This window comes from Bufo gargarizans, chromosome 6 (assembly GCF_014858855.1).
Source record: "Bufo gargarizans isolate SCDJY-AF-19 chromosome 6, ASM1485885v1, whole genome shotgun sequence".
Taxonomy (NCBI): domain Eukaryota; kingdom Metazoa; phylum Chordata; class Amphibia; order Anura; family Bufonidae; genus Bufo; species Bufo gargarizans.
This window is the reverse complement of record NC_058085.1, coordinates 149,483,545-149,510,623: the sequence shown is the minus strand read 5'-3', so window position 1 is coordinate 149,510,623 and position 27,079 is coordinate 149,483,545. Positions and strand designations below refer to the sequence as shown.

The 27,079-nt window shown below is 44.3% G+C and overlaps 1 protein-coding gene across 1 annotated transcript in view; it reads left to right on the top strand.

Moving 5' to 3' along the window:
• Positions 1-27,079, top strand: part of NPFFR1 (neuropeptide FF receptor 1) — a 379,548-nt gene that overhangs the window by 272,653 nt on the left and 79,816 nt on the right. Inside the window, exon 2 of the mRNA XM_044298835.1 lies at positions 4,773-4,872. Coding sequence (XP_044154770.1) covers positions 4,773-4,872 — 100 coding nt within the window. The remainder of the gene's footprint in view (positions 1-4,772; positions 4,873-27,079) is intronic.

The window sequence follows — 27,079 nt, the reverse complement described above, 5'->3', positions numbered from 1 at the left end:
TGTAAGTTCTCAGATAAAACAGGCTCTTTATCTTTTATATATATATGAAAGCTGCTGCTTCAGACTAGGCTTTTGAAGTATAAAAGTCTTAGGCTGGTATTAACTCTCGCCTTATTCTAACCTGAATTAAAGGTGGTTTTCAGTATCCTTGAACCTCTATTTCCAGTGCTTTTCCGACAGTTGGTCTAACTGTCCTCAGAGTTTAAACTGGAGGTGTGGATGCCAGAAGCTGTGTCCTACACCAAATTGCAAAGGTGCCTGGGAAGCCTTTCAGTATGGCTGTTTGCTATCCTTTGACTTGAATAAAATATACAAACCGGATTCCAAAAAACTTGGGACACTATACAAATCGTGAATAAATACTGAATGCAATGATGTGGAGGTGCCAACTTCTAATATTTTATTCAGAATAGAACATAAATCACGGAACAAAAGTTTAAACTGAGAAAATGTACCATTTTAAGGGAAAAATATGTTGAATCAGAATTTCATGGTGTCAACAAATCCCCAAAAAGTTGGGACAAGGCCATTTTCACCACTGTGTGGCATCTCCCCTTCTTCTTACAACACTCAACAGACGTCTGGGGACCGAGGAGACCAGTTTCTCAAGTTTAGAAATAGGAATGCTCTCCCATTCTTGTCTAATACAGGCCTCTAACTGTTCAATCGTCTTGGGCCTTCTTTGTTGCACCTTCCTCTTTATGATGCGCCAAATGTTCTCTATAGGTGAAAGATCTGGACTGCAGACTGGCCATTTCAGTACCCGGATCCTTCTCCTACGCAGCCATGATGTTGTGATTGATGCAGAATGTAGTCTGGCATTATCTTATTGAAAAATGGAGGGTCTTCCCTGAAAGAGATGACGTCTGGATGGGAGCATATGTTGTTCTAGAACCTGAATATATTTTTCTGCATTGATGGTGCCTTTCCAGACATGCAAGCTGCCCATGCCACACGCACTCATGCAACTCCATACCATCAGAGATGCAGGCTTCTGAACTGAGCGTTGATAACAACTTGGGTTGTCCTTGTCCTCTTTGGTCCGGATGACATGGCGTCCCAGATTTCCAAAAAGAACTTCGAATCGTGACTCGTCTGACCACAGAACAGTCTTCCATTTTGCCACACTCCATTTTAAATGATCCCTGGCCCAGTGAAAACGCCTGAGCTTGTGGATCTTGCTTAGAAATGGCTTCTTCTTTGCACTGTAGAGTTTCAGCTGGCAACGGCGGATGGCACGGTGGATTGTGTTCACTGACAATGGTTTCTGGAAGTATTCCTGAGCCCATTCTGTGATTTCCTTTACAGTAGCATTCCTGTTTGTGGTGCAGTGTCGTTTGAGGGCCCGGAGATCACGGGCATCCAGTATGGTTTCGGCCTTGACCCTTACGCACAGAGATTGTTCCAGATTCTCTGACCCTTCGGATGATGTTATGCACAGTTGATGATGATAGATGCAAAGTTTTTGCAATTTTTCACTGGGTAACACCTTTCTGATATTGCTCCACTATCTTTTCTGCGCAACATTGTGGGAATTGGTGATCCTCTACCCATCTTGGCTTCTGAGAGACACTTCTGAGAGCAGCTCTTTTTATACCCAATCATGTTGCCAATTGACCTAATTAGTGTTAATTGGTCTTCCAGCTCTTCGTTATGCTCAAATTTACTTTTTCCAGCCTCTTATTGCTACTTGTCCCAACTTTTTGGGGATTTGTTGACACCGTGAAAATTTGAATCAACGTATTTTTCCTTTAAAATTATACATTTACTCGGATTAAACGTTAGATCTGTCATCTACGTTCTATTACAAATAAAATATTGACATTTGCCATCTCCACATCATTGCATTCAGTTTTTATTCACAATTTGTATAGTGTCCCAACTTTTTGGGAATCCAGTTTGTATTAATCCCCTTGAATACATGCTGTTTGCAGCATGTCACTGGTCACCCCGGAGGAGTGAGCTATAGTAATAGATTTCTCACCTCTAGTCTGAATCTTGTAGGATGTAACCCTGGACTGTGGAGCCAACAGGGAGAGAGCAGAGAGGCAGAAGGCATCCCTCCAGCAGGCAGCTACATCATGGCTTCTCACTGACTAAACTTCACTAGACACTCCTAAACTAGGCCTGAGTTAAGCTATATATACACTGTAACACTGCCCGATCTTGTGGAGAAACTAGTGTAGTGCACCCTAACTAAGCCTGTATAAAGGATCTTACATATAGAATCACATAATGACATGGGAGAATATGACATGAGATGAAGTACAGCATACAGGCATAATATATGACAAAAAAACATAATAAAACTAGTTTGCGGTGCCTACAATCACATCCAGGACAGGAAACTGGTCACCTGCAAGACACCAAAACATACGCCATATATAATCACCTTCAAAAAGAGCAAATATAAATGTGGACTTTGCAATGTACTATAATTACATTCTAGGCAAATACATCACATATGATATATATCACTGGTCTGGGTGAATAATGGGCATTGACACTTTTCGGTGCTTGACGGGGAAACATGGGCGATGATCATAAGCAAGGGCAATAAAGTCCATGCCAAGTAATAAAGAGTCCCAATAAGTATTGGCATATATCAAAGTGCAAATATATATATTTTTTTTAGCATATAAAACTTTAGTTAGCTCAGTGCAATGATCACATAAATTGTGATGCTGGGCATATGGTTGTGACGCCAATTGCAGCGTGCGCAGGGTACTATCACAGGGCCCTTCCAAGGTGTTATAACGCACTTCCCAGGTTAGGAATGCCAGAGTGGTATAATTGCCTATAATGTCTCTATATGGTGATGATAGTGGTGTCAACGGTGTCTCCTAAATGGGTACAGCTGGGCTCCTGGCTTACTTGCAATAAATTGGAGTATAGTGATAGGAGGAATAATAGAGGGAATTCTGCAGAAGAAACTGATGTCCAGACCTTTGGTAAAGTTAAAAATTGTCTTTACTGAGGGTAACTTTCATCCAAGCAAGGAAAAGATTTGGTCTTAGGTCCCAGCAGGCTTTGGCAATGGTTGGCAGGAATGAATCTTCTGCTCTATAAACCTGGAGCTTGCAGGAAAGGACGTCTGCTTAGTAGCTCTAAAACTGTGGCAAGAATTTGGCTTCTGCACTTCTTTATGTCTTCTGCTTTATGGGGACAGATTAGCTGAGGAGTAATATGGCTTCTCCTGGGTCTCTGTACTTTACTCACAGTTGTATTCTCAGGGAATGCTTTCTTCCTGGAACTGGAGGTTGTCTGCTTGCTTCATCCAGCTGAGGCTGCAGGGCTCAGGCTGAGGATTGTGATTAATGTCTCAGCCGAGACAAGATCCTGGCTTGGTTCCCTATATCGGGGAGCTCCTAACACACACACCCTACCCCTAGCAGGGGGTGGGCTGCACTCCTCACTAACTTCCTAATGGGAATAGTCCACATCTCCACAGAGGGGGAGCTAAGCTGGAATGAACTATTGCAGCCTAGAAATACTAAACTGTAGCTAAGTCCTTACCAACACATTGCTGCCACCTGCTGGTGAACATGGAAACTACAACATTAATGTTATTTAACATGGTTCATGCACATTTGTGAATGATATAATGTAAAATCATATCAGATGACAAGGTAAAGGCTCTTAACAGATTGTAGCGGGGTATAAGAGTTTAGTAACACAACTCTGGGGTGTTACAATTCCATTTCTGTATTTCAGTTTTCCCTTCCGTTGAACAGATAGAACATGTACTATTATTTCCCGCAAATCACGTTCCGTTGGCCCGCAAAACACTGAAAACTCCATACGGTGGTGTGCATGAGCGCTAATACAAATTTGTTAGATCCCAGTGCAATATTTTCAGTTTTCCCTATGTCGCTGTATAAGATGGTAGTGTGTACATGCCATTTGCCTGTGAGTTGAGCATAATGAGAGATGTGGCAGGCACTCATGCGCTAGGGACAGTATTTCTCAAAACAATTAATAGAAGAATATTGGAGAGGGAGAGTGTAGAAACAGTGCAGAAGAGTGCAGGGAGACGTATTCTGTGTCAGTTTTATTTTTTTCTACATTTACTTATTACTACATCAGCCATAAACTAAGGTATGTAATTCAATACCAATAAGATAGATGCCTCTATTATTCCACTGTTAGTTTGCCAATCAATACCACCCAGTCTGCACCCCTTGGGGGGGCAAGTCTTAATGATGAACATCCTCATCCTTTGCTGGCTTTAATTCTTTCAAATATTCCTTCAAAGTCTTCATGTGTTAGAAAAGTCAGCAAGATATTGAGAGAGGTGGAGCTGGATGTTCCTAATGTTCTCATCAATATTAGATGGTGTAGAAAAGAAGGAGAAGCAGATGGCAGAAGAAGGGCTCCATTGCAACGTGGACCATTTTGATGCAATTTGGCTCATCTAGTTCTTGAGTAATCTTCTGTACCTAGCTGGCCAAGATGGTGTGGCTTACCAGCAAATGATATGGCTTCCCTGGAAAGGGGCATGACCTAATATTAGCACCGAAATTCCGCCACAATCCTGGTATAAAATTCTGACAAACTAAGACAACCAATAGCTGCCATAGAGTTATACAAAAGCGTCTATCCCTGCACCACATTTCTCATCCAGCCTAAGCCCCTTTGATGAATCTGGTGCAGGTCAAGACAACCTGTCTAAGCTTACGCCATCTACAGGATTAGTAAATCCGCTCTATTGTTTCATGTTATTTTCAACCCTAGTATATGTATAAAATAATATTTTTTTTTGTTTTTTTAAGGATGGCCTTTTGACAACTTCATGTGCAAGATGAGCGGTCTCGTACAAGGAATGTCTGTTTCAGCATCTGTATTTACTCTTGTGGCCATTGCAGTGGAAAGGTATGTATAAAATAGAGAAAATGGCTATAATATATCTGATATGCTTTCCTAAAATGCATATTTTCATAATAAATAATATTATTAGCTTTTAGATATTGTTTTGGTCAGTGCCATCCCACAAAAAGAGTGTATAGTTTTTGTTAAAGAAAATGTATACACATATTTAAAGGGAGTCTGTCACCACATTTGAGCATATTAGACTGATCAAATAGCATTATATGTGCCACCGAGAACTTAAAAACGGTACCTTTGTTGTATCTAATGGAGTTTTCTTTCAGCCAAAAATGAACTTTTAAGATTCTGTAAATGCGCCCTCTCAAGTGCCCACGGCGGCGTCTCAATTGTCCGAGCCCCAGGCAGCACCTCCTCAACGGCTCATAACCCCGCCCTCCGTGTGCCTCTGCCTTCCCGTTTACTCTCCTCCTCTCTCCTTTTCCACTGCACTCGCTACGAATTTGACCGTGCAGCCGCAGTGGAAAAGGAGAGAGGAGGAGAGTTTCAGAAATTTACTGTGTTTGTATTCTTCAATTGGGGCTTCAATATTGGAGATGCATACATTTGTATCTGTACTGTGATTGTGAGAGTGGTGAGTGTGCATGTTCTTCATGGCAGCTGCACTGTAAGGTAGATAATAGTCAAAGAATACCTATGAATTACTTAAAGACTAAGACCCCTTTCACACGGGTGTTGTGGGAAAATGTGCGGGTGCGTTATGGGAACACCTGCGATTTTTCTGGGCGAGTGCAAAACATTGTAATGCGTTTTGCACTCGCGTGAAAAAAATCGCACATGTTTGGTACCAAACCCGAACTTCTTCATAGAAGTTCGGGCTTGGGATCGGTGTTCTGTAGATTGTATTATTTTCCTCTCTCCTTTTCCACTGCACCCGCTACGAATTTGACCGTGCAGCAGCAGTGGAAAAGGAGAGAGGAGGAGAGTAAACGGGTGGGCAGAGGCACACGGAGGGCGGGGTTATGAGCCGTTGAGGAGGTGCTGCCTGGGGCTCGGACAATTGAGACGCCGCCGTGGGCACTTGAGAGGGCGCATTTACAGAATCTTAAAAGTTCATTTTTGGCTGAAAGAAAACTCCATTAGATACAACAAAGGTACCGTTTTTAAGTTCTCGGTGGCACATATAACGCTATTTGATCAGTCTAATATGCTGGTAATGTGGTGACAGGCTCCCTTTAATATTAAGTATCTGAAAAACGATATATGGAGGGAATGTATCAATTCTGGGCCACCATGGCAAACTGGTCTCTCATGCAAGCAGCATGCAACAGATTTATCAACAGGACACAAGCCAGGTTGGTAAATCTTTTGCAGGTAAGGGTACTTTCACACTTGCGGCAGAGGATTCCGGCAGGCAGTTCCGTCGCTGGAACTGCCTGCCGGATCCATCAAAATATATGCAAACTGATGGCATTTGTCAGACGGATCAGGATCCTGATCCGTATGACAAATGCATTGAAATGCTGGATCCATCTCTCCGGTGTCATCCGGAAAAACGAATCCGGTATTTATTTATTTTTGCTTTTTTTTTGTGGTCTGAGCATGTGCAGACCGTAATGCCAGATCCGTTTTTCCGGAACACTCCGGGATTAATGTGTTTCAATGGGAAAAAATGTTGGATCCGCCATTCCGGCATGTGTTCCAGAATTGTGGACGGAGATAAAACCGCAGCATGCTGCGGTATCATCTCCGTCCTGAAACGTCAAAAAGACTGAACTGAAGACATCCTGATGCATCCTGAACAGATTGCTCCCTATTCAGAATGCATTAGGATAAAACTGATCAGTTCTTTTCCGTTATTGAGTCCCTAGGACGGAACTCAATGCCGGAAAAGAATAATGCTAGTGTGAAAGTACCCTAAAACACCAGATCAGAAAAGAGGCTACATATATGTATATATCAGAAAACTTGCAAAAATACTTTCAGAAATCTGTCCCAGTTCATTATTTTTGTAAATGTTTCAGAAATGTACTGTATTTGTATTCTTCCATTGGGGCTTCAATAATGGAGATACATACATTTGTATCTGTACTGTGATTGTAAGAGTGGTGAGTGTGCATCGTCTTCATGGCAGCTGCACTGTAAGGTAGATAATAGTCAAAAAAAATACTTATGAATTACTTACAGACTAAGGCCCCTTTCACACGGGCGTTGTGGGAAAATGTGCGGGTGCGTTACGGGAACACCCAGGATTTTTCTGCGCGAGTGCAAAACATTGTAATGCGTTTTGCACTTGCGTGAAAAAAATCGTGCATGTTTGGTACCAAACCCGAACTTCTTCACAGAAGTTCGGGCTTGGTATCGGTGTTCTGTAGATTGTAATATTTTCCCTTATAACATGGTTATAAGGGAAAATAATAGCATTCTGAATACAAAATGCATAGTCAAATAGCGCTGGAGGGGTTAAAAAAAAATAAAAAAATTATTTAACTCACCTTAATCCACTTGATCGCGTAGCTCAGCATCTCCTTCTGTCTCCTTTTGCTGAACAGGACCTGGGGTGAGCATTAATTACATGAACAGGACCTGTGATGACGTCACTCCGGTCATCACATGTTCCATCACATGATCTTTTACCATGGTGATGGATCATGTGATGGAACATGTGATGACCGGAGTGACGTCATCACAGGTCCTGTTCATGTAATTAATGCTCACCCCAGGTCCAATTTTTTTTAACCCCTCCAGCGCTATTTGACTATGCATTCTGTATTCAGAATGCTATTATTTTCTCTTATAACCGTGTTATAAGGGAAAATAATAATGATCGTCTCCTAGCAACCGTGCGTGAAAATCGCACCGCATCCGCACTTGCTTGCGGATGCTTGCGATTTTCACGCAACCCCATTCATTTCTATGGGGCCTGCGTTAAGTGAAAAATGCACTAAATTGAGCATGCTGCGATTTGCACGCAACGCACAAGTGATGCATGAAAATCACCGCTCATGTGAACAGCCCCATAGAAATGAATGGGTCGGTATTCAGTGCGGGTGCAATGCGTTCAACACACGCATCGCATTCGCGCGGAATACTCGCCCGTGTGAAAGGGGCCTAATATAGTCCACAGGAACAGATGAAGTTCTATGCCTTCCCTACTTACCTGTTCCCCACCATTCTTTTGATCCCCTGCTGCCACTGACGCCCTTCTGTCCCGCTTGTCAACATCCAGTTTGACAGGCATTAAATCTGCTGTTGCAAATAATGACTGACTGCAGCAGTGACACGTCACCCATGTGGCACATGACCCACTTACAGGCTGCATGGGGGACACATCAAAGCTGTTACCCCCATCAAACCAGATGTTGACAAGCGGGTCATCAGTAAGCATCAGTGGCATAAGGGGACTGAAGAAGCTGGAACCCAGTGGAGGGGGGCTCTTGAGCATGGACAACCCCTTTTAAAACAAAGGAGTGATAATGGAGATGCACTGAAGGCTTGTGTGTATAGTGTTGCTACTACTGCCCTGACCTAGTCTAGACAGCAAAACTGAAAGATAAGCTGCAGTAAACAGGAAACATCAGCCTATTGCATGCACAGCAGTGTCCAACTGGGAAGAGTAATATTTCATATTACATGATTTTTACAGAATAATGGATGGTAACATTCAAAATAAAGAAAAACACCTTAAGGCCTCTTTCACACGGGCGTGAGTTTTTTTGCCCGGATAAGAGCCGGGTGCGTTGCGGGAAAATGCACGATTTTCCCGCGCGAGTGCAAAACATTGTCATGCGTTGCACTCGCGTGAGAAAAATTGTGCATGTTTGGTACCCAAACCCGAACTTCTTCACAGAAGTTCGGGCTTGGGATTGATGTTCTGAAGATTGTATTATTTTCCCTTATAACATGGTTATAAGAGAAAATAATAGCATTCTGAATACAGAATGCATAGTAAAACAGCGCTAGAGGGGTTAAAAAAAAATAAAAAAAAATAAAAATTTTTTTAACTCACCTTAGTCCACTTGCTCGCGAAGCCCGGCATCTCCTTGTGCCTCCTCTGCTGATGAACAGGACCTGGGGTGAGCTGCTCCATTAAATACAGGTTAAGGACCTTCGATGACGTCACTCCGGTCATCACATGGTACGTCACATGATCTTTTACCATGGTGATTCACCATGGTAAAAGACCATGTGATGACCGGAGTGACGTCATCGAAGGTCCTTAAGCTCTATTTAATGGAGCAGCTCACCCCAGGTCCTGTTCATCAGCAGCGGAGACACAAGGAGATGCCGGCTTCGCGAGCAAGTGGACTAAGGTGAGTTAAATTTTTTTTATTTTTTTTAACCCCTCTAGCGCTGTTTTACTATGCATTCTGTATTCAGAATGCTATTATTTTCCCTTATAACCATGTTATAAGGGAAAATAATAATGATCGGGTCTCCATCCCGATGGTCTCCTAGCAACCATGCGTGCAAATCGCACGGCATCCGTACTTGCTTGCGGATGCCATCCGATTTTCACACACCCCATTCACTTCTATGGGGCCTGCGTCACGTCAAAATCGGACAATATAGAGCATGCTGCGATTTCAACTGAACGCACAAGTGATGCGTTAAAAACATCACTCATGTGCACAGCCCCATAGAAATGAATGGGTCAGGATTTAGTGCGGGTGCCATACGTTCGCCGCACGGATCGCACCCGCACGGAAAACTCGCCCGTGTGAAAGGGGCCTAAATATTAAAACAATGGGGGAATTTCATTAAGCTCTGCAAGTCTGACTTCAAATTGTCTAAAAATAGGACTTTTCATCTTTTGGGGCATATTTGCTGAAAGATTTTAGAAATTTTGCATTTTGTATGACACATAGTCACGTTTTTTTAACGTGGATGGGTGCACATGGTTAGCCAGTCAAACTGATCTAGCGGGGTTGTACAGTGGAGTAATATTGATGACCTCGGTGAGTCGGACCAGCACCAATCAACTGAAAGCATCATGGCGTTCTTGAGAATGCTGCTTTCTCTTCAAAGTTTACCTGTATTTTGTTTCCTTTGCATCAACAGCACAGGATAATAACAACTGCTCGTCCCATTCAAGTGAACTCCATTGCTAACCTCTTTAAGCCAGATGTATAAACAGTCACAAAAAGTGGGCTCAATCTTAATCCACTAAACATCTACATGCAGAATTTATGGACGTAAAGATGCACCAAATGTTTTAAACATTGTGCGACATTTTATAAATAGCCAAAATTATGTCAACACAGACTCTTGCAAAACTGACTTCAGAGGATACATAACTAGCCTTAAAAAAGCCATTCAGAATTTCAAACTTCTTATGAGACACCATTAATATTAGATAAATAGGGGTCCATGTTGCAGTCCGCAAACCACAGATCCACAAAATACGGACACCTTTTGTGTGCAATCAATTTTTCTCTGTCCCATTGCAATATGGAAAAGAATAGGACATGTTCTATAATTTTCTGGACATGGATACAGCTAATGGATGACATCTGTGTGCTGTCCGTTTTTTTTTTTTTGCAGACCCATAAAAAATAAAGGGGTCCATCTGTAATCCGCATAAAATGCAGATTGGACACGGATGCAAAATACAGTCATGTGCATATGGCCTCACGACTATAGCGTGAATCTTTTTACACAGTCATCAGCTGATTCCACATAGATTTCTACAGAACACGTTCAATTAAACGCTTATACAAGTAGAGCCACCCCGACAGAGTGGAGGCGAGGTCCCTTCCTCTTATCCATCAGATCTAGAGATGAGAGAAATTCTAAAAAATTAAATTCGGAAAAGATTTGATTCTATCCAAATTCATTTGTGGCGAATCGCGTTACAAAACAGCTATTTCATGGCCGCAGAGAGCCTGTATAGTGGTGTGGAACACTGTGCCTTGCAGCAACACGCATATTGAGTCTTCTGTGGTAGTGAAATGATGCTGTGAGTCAGTATGACATGCAGATGACAGATGTCGCTCTTAGAATCACTGCGCACTTCACTTCTTTGGGCAGTCATGAGGCCAAAACTGACCAAATAACTCAAGTATGAACTCAGCCTTACAGGTCGATGTTAGCGCCAAGAAGAAGCACACTCCTTTTACACTATTGTCAGCTGATTCCACATACAGTCAGGTCCATAAATATTGGGACATCGACACAATTCTAACATTTTTGGCTCTATACACCACCGCAAAGGATTTGAAATGAAACAAACTAGATGTGCTTGCATATGTGCCTCCCACTTGCTAAGGAACCAAAAGTAATGGGACAATTGACTTCTCAGCTGTTCCATGCCCAGGTGTGTGTTATTCCCTCATTATTCCAATTACAATGAGCAGATAAAAGATGCAGAGTTAATTTAAAGTGTGCTATTTGCATTTGGAATCTGTTGCTGTCAACTCTCAAGATGAGATCCAAAGAGCTGTCACTATCAGTGAAACAAGCCATCATTAGGCTGAAAAAACAAAACAAACCCATCACAGATATAGCAAAATCATTAGGCATGGCCAAAACAACTGTTTGGATATTCCTTAAAAGAAGGAACGCACCGGTGAGCTCAGCAACACCAAAAGACCCGGAAGACCACGGAAAACAACTGTGGTGGATGACCGAAGAATTCTTTCCCTGGTGAAGAAAACACCCTTCCCAACAGTTGGCCAGACCAAGAACACTCTCCAGGAAGTAGGTGTATGTATGTCAAAGTCAACAATGAAGAGAAGACTTCACCAGAGTGAATACAGATGGTTCACCACAAGATGTAAACCATTGGTGAGCCTAAAAAACAGGAAGGCCAGATAAGAGTTTGCCAAACGACATCTAAAAAAGCCTTCACAGTTCTGGAACAACATCCTATGGACAGATGAGACCAAGATCAACTTGTACCAGAGTGATGGGAAGAGAAGAGTATGAAGAAGGAAAGTAACTGCTCATGATCCTAAGCATACCACCTCATCAGTGAAGCATGGTGCTGGTAGTGTCATGGCGTGGGCATGTATGGCTGCCAATGGAACTGGTTCTATTGTATATATTGATGATGTGACTGCTGACAAAAGCAGCAGGATGAATTCTGAAGTGTTTCGGGCAATATTATCTGCTCATATTCAGCCAAATGCTTCAGAACTCATTGGACGGCGCTTCACAGTGCAGATGGACAATGACCCAAAGCATACTGCAAAAGCAACCAAAGAGTTTTTTAAGGGAAAGAAGTGGAATGTTATGCAATGGCCAACTCAATCACCTGACCTGAATCCGATTGAGCATGCATTTCACTTGCTGAAGACAAAACTGAAGGGAAAATTCACCAAGAACAAGCAGGAACTGAAGACAGTTGCAGTAGAGGCCTGGCAGAGCATCACCAGGGATGAAACCTAGCGTCTGGTGATATCTATGTGTTCCAGACTTCAGGCTGTAATTGACTGCAAAGGATTTGCAACCAAGTATTAAAAAGTGAAAGTTTGATTTATGATGATTATTCTGTCCCATTACTTTTGGTCCCTTAACAAGTGGGAGGCACATCAGCAAACTGTTGTAATTCTTACACCGTTCACCTGATACATACCCTCAAAAATAAAGCTCGCAGTTAAAGCACATCTTGTTCATTTCATTTCAAATCCATTGTGGTGGTGTATAGAGCTAAAAATGTTAGAATTGTGTAGATATCCCAATATTTATGGACCTGACTGTAGATGTCTACAAAACCTTTTCTATTAAACACTTATACAAGTAGAGCCCCCCCCCCCAACAGATGGGCCAAATGGTTCTTATCTGCCGACACATTCTATGTTTCTATGTTTAACAACGTGGAGAGGGTGTCAGCACTAAGTTTGTGTTGACGTCACTGGTTATATTGCCCTTCCTCTGATCTGTCAGAACAATAACTCCCCAAAAAAATGGATCCTGTCTGTTGAGCATCTGCCTTCACTCAGTCAGCATTTGTTCAGTAATCCCTCAGTATTGCTAATGCAAAAAAAAAAAAAAAAAAAACAGAAGTGGATCCAAAACAGAGATGACACATGAATTAAATATTTGCAAGTCTTCTGTGTTTTGTACTCCTGCTTTTGGCTACCAAATCATATGTCAATTCTGATGGGACCTTACAGGCCTTACAGCTGCTACACAGATATAATCTGTTGTGTGTCTCATTTTTCCTTCCTTCTGATGACCAGGCAAAAAAAAGGCAAAATAGTGGCACAGTCATGGGGAGGGTGGAACATAGTGTGGAGGTAGCAGCAGCATCAGGAGATCACAGAGTGGCACAATGACAGAGTGTGAAGGTGTCAGAAGCAGCATGAGGAGACCACAGAGTGGCAAGGTGACATAGTGTTGAGGTAGCAGCAGCTTCATGAGACCACAGAGTGGCAAGGTGACATAGTGTGGAGGTAACAGCAGCATCAGGAGACCACAGAATGGCACAATGACAGAGTGTGGAGGTGGCAGCAGCAGCATGAGGAGGCCACAGAGTGGGAAGGTTACAGTGTGGAGGTAGCAGCAGCATCAGGAGACCACAGAGTGGCAAGTTGACATAGTGTGGACGTGACAGCAGCATCAGGAGACCACAGAGGGACCCGGTGACAGAGTAGGGAGGTGGGTGGCACTAACAGTTCCCGCTGATGATAGTGGGTGTAAGAAGGAGCACTTGGCATCAGATGTGTGGCATTAGGCGGATGGCAGCATCAGAATAGTAGCTGAGGCAGGTAGCCAGAAGAAACCGGACTCTTGTCAAGGTTTGGGTGAGGCAGCATGGATGATCTAATCTGATGCATCAGCCATTGGTGGGTGGAAATCCTGGCTGATCCACACCTAATTCATCTTGACAAAGGTCAGTCTCTCCACATTTTGGGTGGACAGGCATGTTCTCCTTGGGGTAACTATGGCCCCATCGCACTAAACACCCACTCTGATGCCACACTACTGGCTGGGCAGCAGCTTTTCCAGGGCAAACTCAGACAGTTGCGGCCACTAATCCAGTTCAGCTGCCCAGTAGTCCAGAGGATCTTCAATGACAGCTGGCAGGGTACACTCCAAGTATGTCACCACCCTCTTGCTCCTCCAGCTGCTCCTCCTCCTCTCCTGTCACCTGTGTAAAAAAAAACACCCATTTCGCTACACATTGCTTGTGCTCCAATGTCCAATGACTTCAGGAAATGCTTGACAACCAGATTGAACACATGCGCCATGCAGGGCCCATGGCTCAGCCCTCCTTGATGCAGCGCCGACACCATGTTCTCCCCGTTGTCGGTCAACATGGTTCTGATTTTGAGTTGTCATGGAGAAAGCCAGGATTCGATTTCTTGATGAAGGATGACTCCATTCACCCAGGAAAACTAGGTGCAGAACAGCGTGACACCACCATGCCCTGCACATCTGGTATGCTGGTGGGGCACTATGAATTGTCTCTGCAGTGGAGGCTAAGGACAAAGTGGAGGATGAGGAGGCCGAGGCGGACATTGTTGCAGGACCAGTGGCCTGAGAACGTGGAGGGGAAGCGGTGTCACCTAGCCAAGTTGCTGGTTTGGCTAGGCAGGAACCACATTTATCCAGTGGGCCGTAAAGGACATATATTGTCCTTGACCGTAGTAGCTCCACATGGTGCTGCTGTGCACTTTCGCAGACATCAACAGGCTCAAGGACTGGCCCACCTTCTGTTCTACATATGTGTGCAGGGCTTGTACTGCCTTTTTGGCAAAGAAATGACGGCTTGGGACTCTCCACCTTGGCTTGGCACAAGCCATCAGTTCTCTGAAAGGTGCAGAGTCCACTACTTGGAAAGGGATGGACTGCAGTACCAGCAACTTGGCCAGGAGCACGTTCAGCTTCTGCGTCGTTGGATGAGCGCACGCATACTGTTGTCTCTTGGCAATCGCTTTGGTAATCGATTGCTGATGGAATGACTAACTAGGAGGAGGAGGAGCAGGAGCCTCAGGGCCAGCAGATGATGGGAAGGACAGACAGCTTCCTTTGGCTGAGGTGGTGGAGTCTTGACTGCCTGAAATCGGGTGTGTGCCACTGGGTGATGTAGCGGTTGCTGTGGCAGGCTGGACCACTAAATTGGAGCCACGGTTCTCCCAGGCCACTTTATGGTGATGCTGCTTATGTTGACGCAGGGCCGTGGTGCCAACATTGGCACCCTGGCCATGCTTCACCTTATGTCCACAGATTCGACAAATGGCCATGTTCAACTCCCCTGGTGGCTTAACAAAAAAACTGTCACACCGCCGATTAGGTGACTTTATCCCCAACACTATGCACTGACTGACTGCTACCGCCACTGCCTCAGTAAACCCCTGCACCACTACTTTCCGGACTGGTAGGCTCCTGCGAAGTGGGTGGTCTACACCGGGCACGTTTGGCTCCTGACCTCCCACTGCTGCCATCCTGCTGGCTCCTGGTCACGCTACCAAGTTGCTGGCTCCAACACTGCCTCATGCGCAAGCTGCCACCCTCTTCTCCTGATGATGATGAAGCACCTTCGTCACCCAGCTCCCAATTGCGATTGGCTACATCATCATCGAATACTGTCTGCACGTCACTGATGTCCCCCTCCACGGTCTTTGAGCCAGGAGCCTGACTGCTCACAACACCAGCTCCCATGTCACTCTCCTCAACACTACTTGCCCGCCTACCAGAGGACACAGTGGATGTCTCCTCTGGATCTTGGCTGAGCAGTAGCTGCTGACTGTCCTTCAGTAGCTCGTCCTCGCTGTAGAGTGGAGATAAGCCCACAGCATATAGTACTTCTCTAGCTGAGGGAACAGAAAAGGACAGAAGCAGGTTGAGGACAGGTCATGCCAACTAAGGGTTGTGTCTGATGAACCCACCGACTCTTGGCTGGGGGTGTCTGATGTCACTTGCGAAGAAGTCGAAGATCGAGTCAACCATTCAAGAACCGCTGTGTTGCTTGTCAAATCACAACCGCTGACACTCGGAGCTCAGGCCTCTCAAAGTGACCTCTGCTGCCATGCCCCCTTACTCTGCTGCGACCTATGCCTGCGCCTGAAATATTTAGGTCTGTGCCCCTCCTCTGTGCAGGGCTTGTCACTTCTCTGTTTGACATGCTGTTAGATCAAATAAGTAAATAAAAAGGAAATGAATACATAACAAAAAGGGCTTTAATTTTTTCACTTCAGCACACAACGGCTAATAAGCCCTTTTTCTTTTTCCCCACTAATACACACCGAAAAAAGGCTTTAGAACATATAACTGCGGCCGTGAATGGCAAATATTTTTATTTATTTTTTTGCCACTAATACATGCCAAAAAGGGCTTTAATTGTATCACTTCACCGCACAATGGCTAATAACCCCTTTTTCTTTCTTCCCACTAATACACGCCACAAAAAGGCTTTAGAACATATAACTGCGGTCGTGAATGCTAATAAGCTCTTTTTCTTTTTCCCCACTAATGCACGCCAAAAAAGTCTTTAGAACATAAAACTGCGTCCGTGAACGTATGTATATTTCCTATTAATACACCCCGTAAATGGCTATAGTATAATGAAACTTCACTGCAGAATGGTAATTAAGACGTATTCTTTTTCCTATTAATACACCCCCAAAAAAATGTAACGATCAAAAATCACAGCAGAACGGCTAATAGGAAGTACGGATGTAGCAGGGTTAACACACATGCTTTATGAAACATGTTATCTAAACTAAATACAACTAAATGTGTTAAGCAATTGCTTTTCAATGGCTTTTGTTTCAAGATAACGACATGAGGTAAGAAATTTGAGTTAAGAGTGTGTGTGTTACCCCTGCTACATCTGTACATATATTTCCTATCAATACACCCCATAAATGGCTGTATCACACAGTACTTGCACCCCAATAACAAGCGAGGTTTTGCTGGAATTACACAAATATAACTTAATGCAATTTGGATCCCCAATTAGTGCAGCAAGGTGTAATAGAATCGCTTCTATTACCCAGGCTGTAGACTCCCCTATTGGACCCTGTTCTCCATTTATAGTGTGAATGATGCCTCCCTATCCTTTCCCTAGACCTTGAATATTCTTTGAATAAAATTTTAAATCAGTTTTTCAGCGTCTTTCCCTGCACTAAGTACACTGGAAAATGGCAGAATCTAAAATAGCTGAGGCTATTTATAGGGCAGTGATGGCTAACCTCCAGCACTCCAGCTGTGGAGAAACTACGACTCCAAGCATGCTCCATTCATTACTGTGAAGGTCTGAGAAAAGCCAAGCAAGTGTGCATCTTGAGAGTTGCAGTTTCACCACAGCTGGAGTGCCGGAGGTTAGCCATCACTGTTATAGGGCTATGACATAACAGGGGCTAGCTGGCTACTGATTGGCTGCATGCATGGCATTGTGGGTGATCCATTGTTCCAAGAGTTCTTAGCTTCATGTCCTAATGTGTGCAGCAGCCATTTTAGGAAAAAATACGATTCGTTGCCATGAAACGCGAGGAAATTCGGCTTCGGAGCTAATCAAATTTTTCCGGAAATTCGGATCAAATTCAACTTCGTCAACTTCGATTCGCTCATCTCTAATTATTAAAGAAAATCCCTAGTTTATTATTATACATACGATCAGAGCTGAGATGACTTCCAGGTATAGAGGAAAGCTAGCCAGTATCCTCTTATCCCCAGGAGCTACCTTCTCAAAGTTGCTACAGAGACCCACATATTCAATCACCTGGTAGCATCTTGCTGCTGTGTGAGCAGGTACAATGTAGCCGTACGGTGGGCCGCCAAAATAAATTTTACTGGTGGGCCCTAGGCACCTCAGTCTGACACTGGTTCTAAACTATTCAGCCATCTCATAACCTCCCTAGGGTATTTAGAGTGCCAAATCAATAGGTGAGACTAGTTATATAGTGCCTATGAAGGTGTATTGTACTATTTGTTTGCCTGTGTACCAACCTCATCCTGTTAACCAGATTGATTTGGCCTTTGCTGCCTGAGATGACCTCTGCCTGTTAATCTTTTTGACCCTGTGCTGCCCCCTCCCCAAGCTTTGGACTGTATATTAGATTGCACAAACTCTGCTTGTCCTGACCTTCCTGATTCTGCCTAATCCCTTGATATTCTACACCAGTGTCTCTCAACCGCAATGGGTCAGCAGTATTCAAGAAACAGAGATGTCATGCCCTGCTCAGGTCACGTGCGAAGGTCTTCTAGGTTAGTAGCACATGTGTAGCCTTTTGTTATTGTTTTGGAGTTGAGCTGTATCCGCCTCCCTTCAGGTGCACTGGGTGGGGTCGTTGGTATGAGTTTAAATTACGCCCACTCCCAGTTTACTGTGCGGGTTATAGCTTCTGTCTTGTTCAGAGGAATGAAGGAGGGAAGGATTGCTGTTCCTGCTCAGTACAAGATAAGTTGGTTTTGTTTTCTTGTGATTGTCTGTCTAGGCTGTCCAGGTCCTGAGGGAGCAGGCTGCCTCTTTCCCCCTTTCACCATCTTAGGGATTTTAGGGAATCTTCAGCCTAGGCACAAGGACACATTCATTCCCACCTTCAGGGTCTGAATGTGGGCATAGAAGTCTAGGGAGAGCTGGAAGGGATTTGTCAGGAGGTGACCTTTATCCCCAGCTTCTTGCCTAGACATTTGTTTTGTTGTATCCTGTGTATCTTGTATCCTGTCCAGCGTGACATTATAACCCGCCAATACTTTGACTGCCATTTCTCAGCTGTTTTTGAGATGGAGTCAATTGAAGCGCTAGTTGATCGCATGCAGGGATTATCCCTAGAGGTGGCTGATCTGCGTAATTCAGTCACACAGTGTCAGAATGCTCTGACATCAGGTGCAATAGGAGGAAGTCAAATTTAAGGGGAGCCTAAAGTCGCTCTCCCTGATAGATTTGAAAGGGGTGTGGATGACTTTATCCGCTTTAAAGAGTCATGCAAGCTGTATTTACGGCTGCGTCCATATTTGTCTGATGATGAGGGTACGGATAATCATATCCCTGCTTAAAGGGGACGCGCAATCCTGGGCCTTTTCTCTGCCGTCTGTTTCTCTGGCCCTCCGGTCGGTGGAAGAATTTTTTTAAAGCCTTGGGATTAATTTATGATGATCCAGATCGGGTCTCGATGGCGGAATCTAAATAGCGTAATTTATTACAAGGCGAACATACTGCAGAGGCTTACTGCGTTCAGTTTAGGAGATGGGCTACTGAGTCAAAGTGGAATTACCCTGCGTTACGTAGTCAGTTTTGTCTGGGGTTATCTGAGAGATTGAAAGATGCCCTTGCTTTTCATAAGTACCCGGATACATTGGAGAATGCTATGTCTTTGGCAGTATGGTTAGATAGACGTATTAGAGAGAGGTGCAAGGTTCCCTCCGCGCAAGGGATCCCTTCTGTGAGTGGTTTTGTCTCACCGGCTCCCCAGGGTGATATAACATGTAACTCTGGGGTAGGAGAGGAACCCATGAAGCTGGGTCAGGTGTCTATCCGTTTTAGTAGTAGGAACTTTAGGAGGTTGCATAAACGATTTTATTACTGTGGGAAAAGTCATTTTATTTTTGCTTGTCCTTTTGTTAAACAGCATGTTGATGAGAAAGAATCACAAAGAGGTTTACTTAAAGAAAAAAAAAAAACATCCCTGACTCTTGGTAGTGTGAATGGGGTGGTGGAGCAAGCAGGTATGCAAGCTCCCTATAATACTCGTTTTCTCCTTCCAGCTATGCTGGTGCTAGACTTAAGAAAATTTATTGTTGAAGTATTCATTGACTGTGGTGCTGGGGTAAACCTTATTGATTTTCTTTTTCTTCAAAATCTGGGCCTAAGTACTTGCACTTTAGAAAGAGAGATTTCGGTTTTCGCAATTGATTCTTCCCCTCTTTCTCAAAGGAATCTCACTCATATTGCTCATGGTATCCAGTTAAGGGTGGGTGATTCACATGTTGAGATCATGTCTTGTTTTGTCATGAAGGACTTGCCCGCTCCTATAGTCTTAGGTTTACCGTGGTTGACAAAACATAACCCAATTATAGTTTGGCAAGCAAGACAGATCATTGGTTGGAGTGATTTTTGTTCGGACAATTGTCTTGGCACATCTATCTCTGGTGTGTCTACAACGGCTTTACTTCAGTATCTCTCAGATTTTGCGGATGTCTTTTCGGAGGGTGGGGCTCAGGAATTGCACCCTCATCGTGACTATGATTGTCCAGTTAAACTCATCCCAGGGGCTAAGTTGCCAAAGTCTCAGCTTTACAATCTTTCTCAACCTAAAAGAGAGGTCATGCGGAAGTATATTGCCGAGAGTTTGGCAAAAGGTCATATTAGGCCATCTAAGTCTCCCTGGTTGCTGTTGGTTTATTCTTTGTATAGAAAAAGGATGGAACGCTGAGACCTTGTTTGCATTTCCGGGAGTTCCCGATGGACTGCAATACAAGGTAGTCAAGGAACATCACGATACTGTCCTTGCTGGACATCCTGGTGGTAAGTCCACCTTTGATCTTGTGTCCCGGAGGTTCTGGTGGCCCGGGTTACGTAAGAGTGTTGAGGATTACGTAGCAGCTTGTGAAACCTGTGCACGGTCAAAGGTTGCTCACACTCGACCTTCTGGTTCACTTCTTCCTTTGTGTATTCCATCTCGTCCTAGACGCACTTGTCTATGGACTTTATTACGGATCTGCCGAGTTCCTCCAGGAAAACAGTAATTTTGGTGGTTGTTGACCGTTTTAGTAAAATGGCTCACTTTGTATCGTTAGCTAGTCTGCCCAATGCCAAGACTCTTGCTCAGATTTTTGTTGATAATATCGTGAAATTACATGGCATTCCCTCGGATGTGGTTTCTGATAGGGGCACGCAGTTTGTCTCCAGGTTTTGGAAGGCGTTCTGCTCTCAGCTTGGCATTCAACTTTCGTTCTCTTCGGCTTTTCATTCGCAGTCGAATGGGCAGACACAGCGTATTAATCAAAACCTGGAGACCTACTTGAGGTGCTTTGTGGCTGAGAATCAGGAGGACTGGTCCTTATTCTTATCCCTAACAGAGTTTGCTTTGAATAACCATAGGCAGGAGTCCACGGGTAAGTCGCCATTTTTTGGCGCATATGGTTTTCATCCTCAGTTTGGTACCTTTTCTGGGACTAGTTCTGGAGCCTCTGGCAGGGATGCCAGAGGAGGAGAGATTTTCTTCTGCCTTGTCTTCTATCTGGCGGAGGATCAAAGTGAATTTGGAGAAGATGGGTGAGAGGTATAAGCGAATGGCTGACAAGAGACGTATGACTGGTCCGACCTGTGTGATCTGGTGTGGTTATCTACTAAAAATATTAAACTGAGAGTACCATCTTGGAAACTGGGTCCAAGATTTATTGGACCTTACAAAATATCTGCCATGGTCAATTCTGTAGTGTTTCGTCTGGATCGTCCGCAGACTTGGAGGATCCATGATGTGTTCCACAGGTCTTTACTGAAGAAATATGTGAAACCAGTGGAACCATCACCATTACCTCCTCCCCCTGTTCTGGTTGATGGAAATTTAGAGTTCAAGATCTCTAGGGTTCTCGACTCAAGAGTCCTTCGGGATTCCCTTCCGTACCTGATACAATGGAGGGGATACGGCCCTGAGGAGAGGATGTGGGTTCCGGCTGTGGATGTTAGTGCCAGCCGACTGGTGAGGGCTTTTCACAGATCTCACCCGGATAATGTTGGGCCGGGGTGTCCGGAGGTCACCCGTAAAAGGGGGGGTACTGTCATGCCCTGCTCAGGTCATGTGCGGAGGTCTGCTAGGTTAGCAGCACATGTGTAGCCTTTTGTTATTGTTTTGGAGTTCAGCTGTATCCGCCTCCCTTCAGGTGCACTGGGTGGGGTCGTTGTCGGGAGTTTAAATTACGCCCACTACCAGTGTCCTGTGCGGGTTATAGCTTCTGTCTTGTTCAGAGGAAGGAAGGAGGGAAGGATTGCTGTTCCTGCTCAGTACAAGATAAGTTGGTTTTGTCTTCTTGTGATTGTCTGTATAGGCTGTTAGAGAGACGCCTGCCCCCTCCAGGTCCTGAGGGAGCAGGCTGCCTCTTTCCCCTTTTCACCATCTTAGGGATTTTAGGGAATCTTCTGCCTAGGCACGTTTATTCCCACCTTCAGGGTCTGAATGTGGGCATAGAAGCCTAGGGAGAGCTGGTAGGGATTTGTCAAGAGGTGACCTTTATCCCCAGCTTCTTGCCTACACATTTGTTTTGTTGTATTCTGTGTATCTTGTATCCTGTCCAGCGTGACAAGAGACTATTCCAAGAGGTAGTAACCTGGGCTTACTAATGTATTGTGATTATCCATATTGTCTCTTTTGCTGGCTGGATTTATTTTTCCATCACATTAAAGACTGCTTGTTTACATGGTTTGGAGCATCTCATAAACCATCAGCAGTGACCGTGCTTGCACACTATAGGAAAAAGTGTTGGCCTTGCTGGTGGCCGGGACCATGGAAGCGCACATAGGCTGGTGCTTTTTTTCCTATAGCATGTAAGCATGACGACCTCTGCTGGATTACAGGGTGGTCATAACCATGGGAATGAGCAGAGTATAATGTGATGGAAAAATGAATGGAGCCAGCAAAGGAAGCAAAATGGATAATAACAATACATTAGTAAGTGCTTTCTATTCACTTTCTTTACATTATAAATGCTATTTGCTGAAGTGACACAACCCCTTTAAATCAGTGATGCTGACTAGCAGGGCCTCCATCTGACAGTATGGTGGAACAGTATAGAGCGCCTCCATATTTCTAGTCTCTACTTAAAGTGATACTTTTAATTAGCTGTAATATTACAAGATATGCTCCAGTTAGTTTCATTAGCACTTCATTTCTGAAAAGGGCATGCAAGTATTTATGAACAAGGCCGTGGCATTAGGGAAAAAAGGAAATTTCTGCAGATCAGAAATGCAGCAAGGATTTTCTTCAAAAGGGTTAAGAGTTGCTTGTTTTTCTCCCTTGGCAGCCAGTACATTGGCACATGACCTGCCAGGCTCCTCTGACCTAAACAAAGAATAAGGGCTCCTTCACACTTGCGCAGGACGGATCTGGCAGGCTGGTCTCCCTGTCGGATCCGTCCTTCCGCTGTTTCTCCGAGCTGCCGGACCGCCGCTCCGTCCCCATTGACTATAATGGGGACGGGGGCTGAGCTCTGGCGCAGCACGGGGGTGCACGGCGAAAGCGGGTGAAACAGCGGAAGGATGGATCCAACAGGGAGACCAGCCTGCCGGATCCGTCCTGCCGCAAGTGTGAAGGAGCCCTAAAACATACATCTAGCACCAGGAGAAAGAAACTATGTTATTTCACTAGATTCAATGTATACTTCCGGGTCTCTTACAGAAAGGCACAAACTCTAATGTGCAGGGGCTGACTGGGAACTTAAAATGTTCCTGGGAAAAAATCTAAAAGAGGCCCCATGCTGTAGATGGGTCAAAACTGACAGAAGGTGGGGCAACACAAGTATGTGGTGTTAGCAATATCATCCCAGCAGAGCCATATAGCACAATGCAGCACAATATATTCCCCCAAACTGTCCCTCTGTGGTGGCCATCTATAGTTGCCATTTTCTGTCCTCCTACAGTTGTATCTGATTAAAATACGGAGCAGGGGGCTTAGGAGGTGAGATACAAGCCGCAGCAGTTAAATTCAGGAGGGCATGTGCTATTGCTGGCTGGGTATAAGAGTACCTGAATCTTACAGTGTTAATTACTGCCTAGTGTTCATTATTTACCCAACCAGGGGCAGAGAAGAAGGCTCTGCACCCCCTGAGCATTGGCCCAACAGGAATTTTCACTGTAGGGTCTATGGCCCCTGCTTATGTTTAAAGGATAACTGTCACATTTAGACCCTAATTTCAATTTTTATATATGTAGTTACTAATAACATCATATTCCAGAATCAGTTACTATTAGACTGACTTACCCCATATTTAATAAGATTCAGCCTTTAGCAACCAGTCTGCATAAAACTGCAATTTCACTATTCAATTAAGATGGCAGCTACTGCCCTCACCCTGAGGCTAATCCTGCCTGCCCTCACTAGCCAGTAACAATAGCCCCCCAAAAGTGTCAGTAACCAGAGCCCTCCCCCCTAAAGGGTTAATCTCCTGCAGCACAAAGAGGTCCTCTTACCACATGTTGCTTTCATTTATACACTGAGCAGATGGCAGATCTCCCTTCCCTGTTGTTCGCTGCTCCAACTCTGCATTGTCCAGCTCTGCTGAGTGAGGGAGCGTCTGCCAAGCGCAGGGACAGGGAGAAGTGCACACAGCCCAGGCACTGTTATCAGCTGCTGGGGAGGACCTGGCTTTAATCATTTACTTACAGTCCCTGGCTGTCAGTAATGTGAGCCTGCACTCTGCGTGCTTCTGCGTCCTCCGTCCTTCAACACATAGACGGACCATGGCTAGCAACCCTATTTTAAGCACAGGTAAAAGTAGGCAGTACAGGGAACAAAAATGTGGAATTAAGGGGTAATTGAATACACAGTGAAAAGTTGAAATAGGGCCACCAAGGAGATATTAATCACCACAATCCAATACTCCCCAAAAAATAATAATACAACGTTATCCTTTACGCTGAGCAGTTTAACATGTTAATGACCTATGACGAGTATACTCGTCATGGAGCACTGCTACTTAGCGCTCCATGACGAGTATACTCATCATGGCATTAAACTGCCACCATGTCTGCCGGGCACCCAGGGTCAATGCCGAGGAGGGTCCTGTGAACTCCCCCGTATCGGCGTTCGCTGCAAACCGCAGGTCAATTAGGACCTGCGGTTTGCAGCGCTCGCTGCAGATTCTGATCCCCGCGGTCCCTGAGCACGGGGATCAGAAACTTTAAAATGCCCAGAATAAAAGATTTTTAACCCTTCCCCCCGAAGGGGTGGTGCAGGGGGGATTTCGGGCGGTTCGTGAGGCGATCCCCCGCCTGCCTCCTCTTGAATATTCATTGGTGTTCAGTGGGTATATATCAGAGTGTCAGCACATTGCTGACACTCTGGTATAAACGGCTGACATCTGTGCAGTGATGTCAGCCGTTTAAACCTTTCCATAGCGCGGTCCGTACGGACCGCGGTATGGAAAAGGTTAACAGTCAGGGAGCTCCCTCCCTCTCCCATCGGGGGGCTGCTGTGCCTTTGCAGAGGGAGGGCGCTCCCCTCCTTCCCCATCCTGCTGTCCATGGTGCTGAACAGATATGTGCTAAAGGCATAGATCTGTTCAGACAAAGTGTAAGTAAAATACAGTACAATACACTATATAGTGTACTGTACTGTATTATACATACATCAGACCCACTGGATCTTCATAAACCGAGTGGGTCTGGGTAAAAAAAAAAAAGTTAAAAAGAGGGAAAAAAAAAGGAAAAACCCTAAAACACATTTATCACTGAATAAAAATTAAAATAATAAAATACACTACACATATTAGGTATTGCCAAGTCCGTAACGACCTGATCTGAAAAAACAGTCATGTTACTTTCCCCACATGGTGAATGCCATAAAAATAAAAAAATAAAAACTATGAAGGAATTGAAATTTTGCCCACCTTACTTCCCAAAAAAGGTAATACAAGTGATCAAAAGAGTTGCATGTATGCCAAAATAGTACCAATCAAGCCGTCACCTCATCCCGCAAAAAATTTGCCCTTATATGAGACAATGGCCCAAAAAACTATGGAGACACTATAGACACTATAACATGATTTTTTTTTTGTTTCAAAAATGATATTATTGTGTAAAACTTACATAAATAAAAAATGTATACATACAGTGGAGGAAATAATTATTTGACCCCTCACTGATTTTGTAAGTTTGTCCAATGACAAAGAAATGAAAAGTCTCAGAACAGTATCATTTCAATGGTAGGTTTATTGTAACAGTGGCAGATAGCACATCAAAAGGAAAATCGAAAAAATAACTTTAAATAAAAGATAGCAACTGATTTGCATTTCATTGAGTGAAATAAGTATTTGAACCCTCTAACAAAAAAAGACTTAATACTTGGTGGAAAAACCCTTGTTTGCAAGCACAGAGGTCAAACGTTTCTTGTAATTGATGACCAAGTTTGCGCACATTTTAGGAGGAATGTTGGTCCACTCCTCTTTGCAGATCATCTCTAAATCCCTAAGGTTTCGAGGCTGTCTCTGTGCAACTCTGAGCTTGAGCTCCCTCCATAGGTTTTCGATTGGATTAAGGTCCGGAGACTGACTAGGCCACTCCATGACCTTAATGTGCTTCTTCTTGAGCCACTCCTTTGTTGCCTTTGCTGTATGTTTTGGGTCATTGTCGTGCTGGAACACCCATCCACGACCCATTTTCAGTTTCCTGGCAGAGGGAAGGAGGTTGTCGCTCAGGATTTCACGATACATGGCTCCGTCCATTTTCCCGTTTATGCGAATAAGTTGTCCTGTGCCCTTAGCAGAAAAACACCCCCAAAGCAAAATGTTTCCACCCCCATGCTTGACGGTGGGGACGGTGTTTTGGGGGTCATAGGCAGCATTTTTCTTCCTCCAAACACAGCGAGTTGAGTTAATGCCAAAGAGCTCTATTTTGGTCTCATCAGACCACAGCACCTTCTCCCAGTCACTCTCTGAATCATTCAGGTGTTCATTGGCAAACTTCAGACGGGCCTGCACATGTGCCTTCCTGAGCAGGGGGACCTTGCGAGCCCTGCAGGATTTTAATCCATTGCGGTGTAATGTGTTTCCAATGGTTTTCTTGGTGACTGTGGTCCCTGCTAATTTGAGGTCATTAACTAACTCCTCCCGTGTAGTTCTAGGATGCTTTTTCACCTTTCTCAGAACCATTGACACCCCACGAGGTGAGATCTTGCGTGGAGCCCCAGAGCGAGGTCGATTGATGGTCATTTTGTGCTCCTTCCATTTTCGAACAATCGCACCAACAGTTGTCACCTTCTCTCCCAGCTTCTTGCTAATGGTTTTGTAGCCCATTCCAGCCTTGTGCAGGTCTACAATTTTGTCTCTGACATCCTTGGACAGCTCTTTGGTCTTTCCCATGTTGGAGAGTTTGGAGTCTGCTTGATTGATTGATTCTGTGGACAGGTGTCTTTTATACAGGTGACTAGTTAAGACAGGTGTCCTTAATGAGGGTGACTAATTGAGTAGAAGTGTCTAACCACTCTGTGGGAGCCAGAACTCTTAATGGTTGGTAGGGGTTCAAATACTTATTTCACTCAATGAAATGCAAATCAGTTGCTATCTTTTATTTAAAGTTATTTTTTCGATTTTCCTTTTGATGTGCTATCTGCCACTGTTACAATAAACCTACCATTGAAATGATACTGTTCTG